At 43.8% G+C, this 3,474-nt stretch overlaps 1 protein-coding gene across 1 annotated transcript in view; it reads right to left on the bottom strand.

The window, feature by feature from the left end:
* The window catches only part of Arid1a (AT-rich interaction domain 1A), a 77,141-nt gene that overhangs the window by 44,842 nt on the left and 28,825 nt on the right, over positions 1–3,474 (bottom strand). Inside the window, exon 2 of the mRNA XM_029540217.1 lies at positions 875–1,087. Coding sequence (XP_029396077.1) covers positions 875–1,087 — 213 coding nt within the window. The remainder of the gene's footprint in view (positions 1–874; positions 1,088–3,474) is intronic.

Raw genomic sequence — 3,474 nt, forward strand, 5'->3', positions numbered from 1 at the left:
AGGAGAGAGGAGAGAGGAGAGAGGAGAGAGGAGGAGAGAGGAGAGAAGAGAAAGAGAGGATAAGAGAGAAGAGGGAAAAGGGAATAGAAAAGGGGAGGGAGGGAGGGAGGGGAAGAAAAAGCAGGTGCGTTTCATCTGTGTGTAACGATGTCCTTTGCTCTACAGTTTGTCTTTAGAAATCATCTCAGACTCGATATACTGTCGTTTACGTTTTTTGGTGTGTTACTCAGACATAAATGGCAGAAAAATCTGCCAACACAAAAACAACAATGTCCTTTGCTATGAGACCTAGCATCCTGCCTTCACCTCCAAGTAATACTGTAATTTTTAAAAAGGTGACATTGCAGGGATGTGGGTGGAGCTCAGAAGCAGAGTCTTATCTAGTATGTGTGAAGCCTTGGGTTTGACTCTCTGCATTGAAAAACAAGCCAAATTCCCTCAAAAAAAAAAAAAAAAAAGAAAGCCCAGGACAGCTGATCTGATGACTGTGCTCACCACAGGTCTGTCCTCTTTCTCTCCAAGTCCTTAAATATTCTCTTTGACCCAGGCAGCTTATCTTAAAAGTCTGTGAGAAAGAAGAGCAGCCTCACCACAAGGCAGGTATCATATATTGTTTCTACTGCAGTGGCAATAAACAGGTGCTCATCTATGGCCTTCGTACCACTTCCATCTCTCAAGGGCAGACCAGCAAGGTCAAGAGAAGACAGGGGCTGAGGTAGATTGGGTTAAACCCCAAGATATGTTGAGACAGACATGGAACATACATACAATGGTGTAGATGGAGTTAAGCCAGTGAGTTCATGGGCATCAAGAAGCTATTCTGACCCAATACCTCAAACACCAATTGTGGACAGCAAAAAAGCTCATCACATACCTGCTGTGCATAAGAGAGGCTGCCCATGGCACTCTGAGCCCGGCCCTGCATGGTCATGGGGTACCGCTGTGGAGTCTGGGACCCATATGGCTGCCCTGGGTACCCATGTCCTTGTTGCGGTCCTGAAGGAGGTCCCTGTTGTTGCGAGTATGGGTTAGTCCCACCATACGGCTGAGGTCTCATCTTTCCCATCTGATCCATTGGACTGGATGACTGTAAAATAAAGAACATTTTCATTAACCTCAGTCTTCAATGGTCTCTCGCCAACACAAACATACAGAAATCATTTAAGTCCACATGACACCAAAGAAACCAGTTATTATAAAAAAGTAATGGGACAGATCCCATAACCCTACAGCAGTCACATAAAAGAGTTTCATAAATAGAATGATAGTGACATATGAAAGCATTTGGAAGTTAAACATTACTTTCTAAGGAAGGTACTACTAGAGATTATTCAAGGGAAAGGCCAGGTATAGAACAATTAATATATGCATGGCAAAGCACAGGAATCAGAACAAAGAACCTTTGCTTTAGTTGGCCAGGACAGTGTTACTACCATACATTGCTATAACCTTGCTCAACATCAAAACTGATTATTTCAGTGCTTCAAAAACTGAGATACACAGGCACCCTTAAAAACTAATGAGGAGTATGGGGGGGGGGGTGATTCCCCAGCCTACTAATGGAAACCTCTCCTTTCCTCTGCATGTCCATCGTCTTTTAGCACAAAGTAGTTCAATTTACACTTCAAATGAGCAACAGGCTAAGTAATAAACAGTTGCTGAAAGAACAGTAGTGAGTTTGGAGCCTTGTATATTTCAAGTGAAAAATCCATTTCATCTAGCCGGGCAGTGGTGGCGCACACCTTTAATCCCAGCACTTGGGAAGCAAAGGCAGGCAGACTCTGAGTTCGAGGTCAGCCTGGTCTACAAAGTGAGTTCCAGGACAGCCAGGGCTATACAGAGAAACCCTGTCAACCCCCCCTCCCCCCCAAAAAAAACCAAAACAAACAAAAAAAACCACATTTCATTTAAAATTGAAAATTTAGCCAGGTGGTGGTGGCACATGCCTTTAATCCCAACACTCAGGAGGCACAAGCAAGCAGATGAGTGTAATAAGGCCTACAAGGCTATCCAGAGAAACCCTGTCTCAAAAGCAAACAAACAAAAGTGAATTTGAAAATAAAAGGACAGAACTTAGTCTCTTCAAAGAACAAGATACAGAGCTAGAGAACTGCTCAACAGGTAAAGACACTCCCTGTTCTTCAGGAGTCTGGCTCCCAACATTGGACTGCTCACAACTACCTGTAACTCTAGCTCCAGGGATCCAATGACCTCCTCTGGACTCAGCAGGTGCGAGCATGAGCAAACACATGTGCACACATGCACAAAGAAACACAATAAAAAGAAATCTTTAAATAAACAAATAAACAAGATGAAGGTGGGGGGCATCCAAGCTGTAATCTTAGCACTTAGGATGCTAGAGGCAGAATGCTGAGGGAGATCAAGGTTATTTTAAACTATAAAATGAATGAGATCAGTCTGGGTTAAATAGGACCCTGGCTCAAAAAGCCAAAAAGCACCAAGTACAAAACCAACAACATAAGCTCAGTAGTTCACAGCACAGGCATCAGTCTACAATGGCAGCTTTCTAACTGGGTGTGGTGGCCATACAACCAATCCTAGCACTTAGAAGACGGAGGGTTGCTATGCACTTGAGGTGACTATCAGCTATGTAAGGAGTTTCAGGCCTGTCTCTAAAGAAATACTTAAAGTCCATGTGACTTTCCAGTCCTTTGTGATATGACAGATTCAATCAGCTCATGTACTTTCTGGCACAGTTCCAACCTGAGGGAGTTATAGGATAGTCCCAGCATGCCTTCCTCTGCCAGAGACACTTATCTGTAGACAGTGAGACTATGAGAAGGGGGAGTTCTTCTAAATAGCTCTGAACTCCATGGAGGTAGGATAGGCACAAGGCCTAAGACTTTTAAGCAGGACTTTGAATTTGGAGCAAGAGATAGAGTATAGGTATTAAAGGAATAAAGTATTAACTGTCAAATGAAGGAGTTCAGTAATCAGTAGCACACATCAAAATCACCTCAAGAGTTTGTCAAACCACACCCTGCTGGCATCCACCTGTGGTTCAGCAAGTTCTAAGCAGGACCCAGGCCATGCATATTTGTAAGTTTCCTGCTGATGACTACATAAAAGGTCCAGGGTCCACACTTTAAAGAACCACTGTGAGTTCAAGGCCAGCCTGGTCTATAGCGTTCCAGGACAACCGTGGCTGTTGCACAGAAAAGTCAAAAAAAACCACTGCATGTCTGGAGACATAGCCCAGTGGTAGAACCCTAGCAAATAAGAGATCGAAGGTTCAGGTCACACTTTTTGGAGTGACAGAAAGCTAAATGATGCAGGTGTTTGGAGACATGCTCCAAGACAGGGTGTATTTACAATTACTTCTCAATTCTTCCTTCCTTCTACCCCTGTCCACTCATGAGCATTTTATTACACTGGAGTAAGTAACGCTATTGTAAAGGAATATCTAACTACAAAGGACAAACCAGGCAGTAGACCGGGGGGGGGGGGGGGGGG

The sequence above is a fragment of the Mus pahari genome, chromosome 6, assembly GCF_900095145.1.
Source record: "Mus pahari chromosome 6, PAHARI_EIJ_v1.1, whole genome shotgun sequence".
Lineage (NCBI taxonomy): Eukaryota > Metazoa > Chordata > Mammalia > Rodentia > Muridae > Mus > Mus pahari.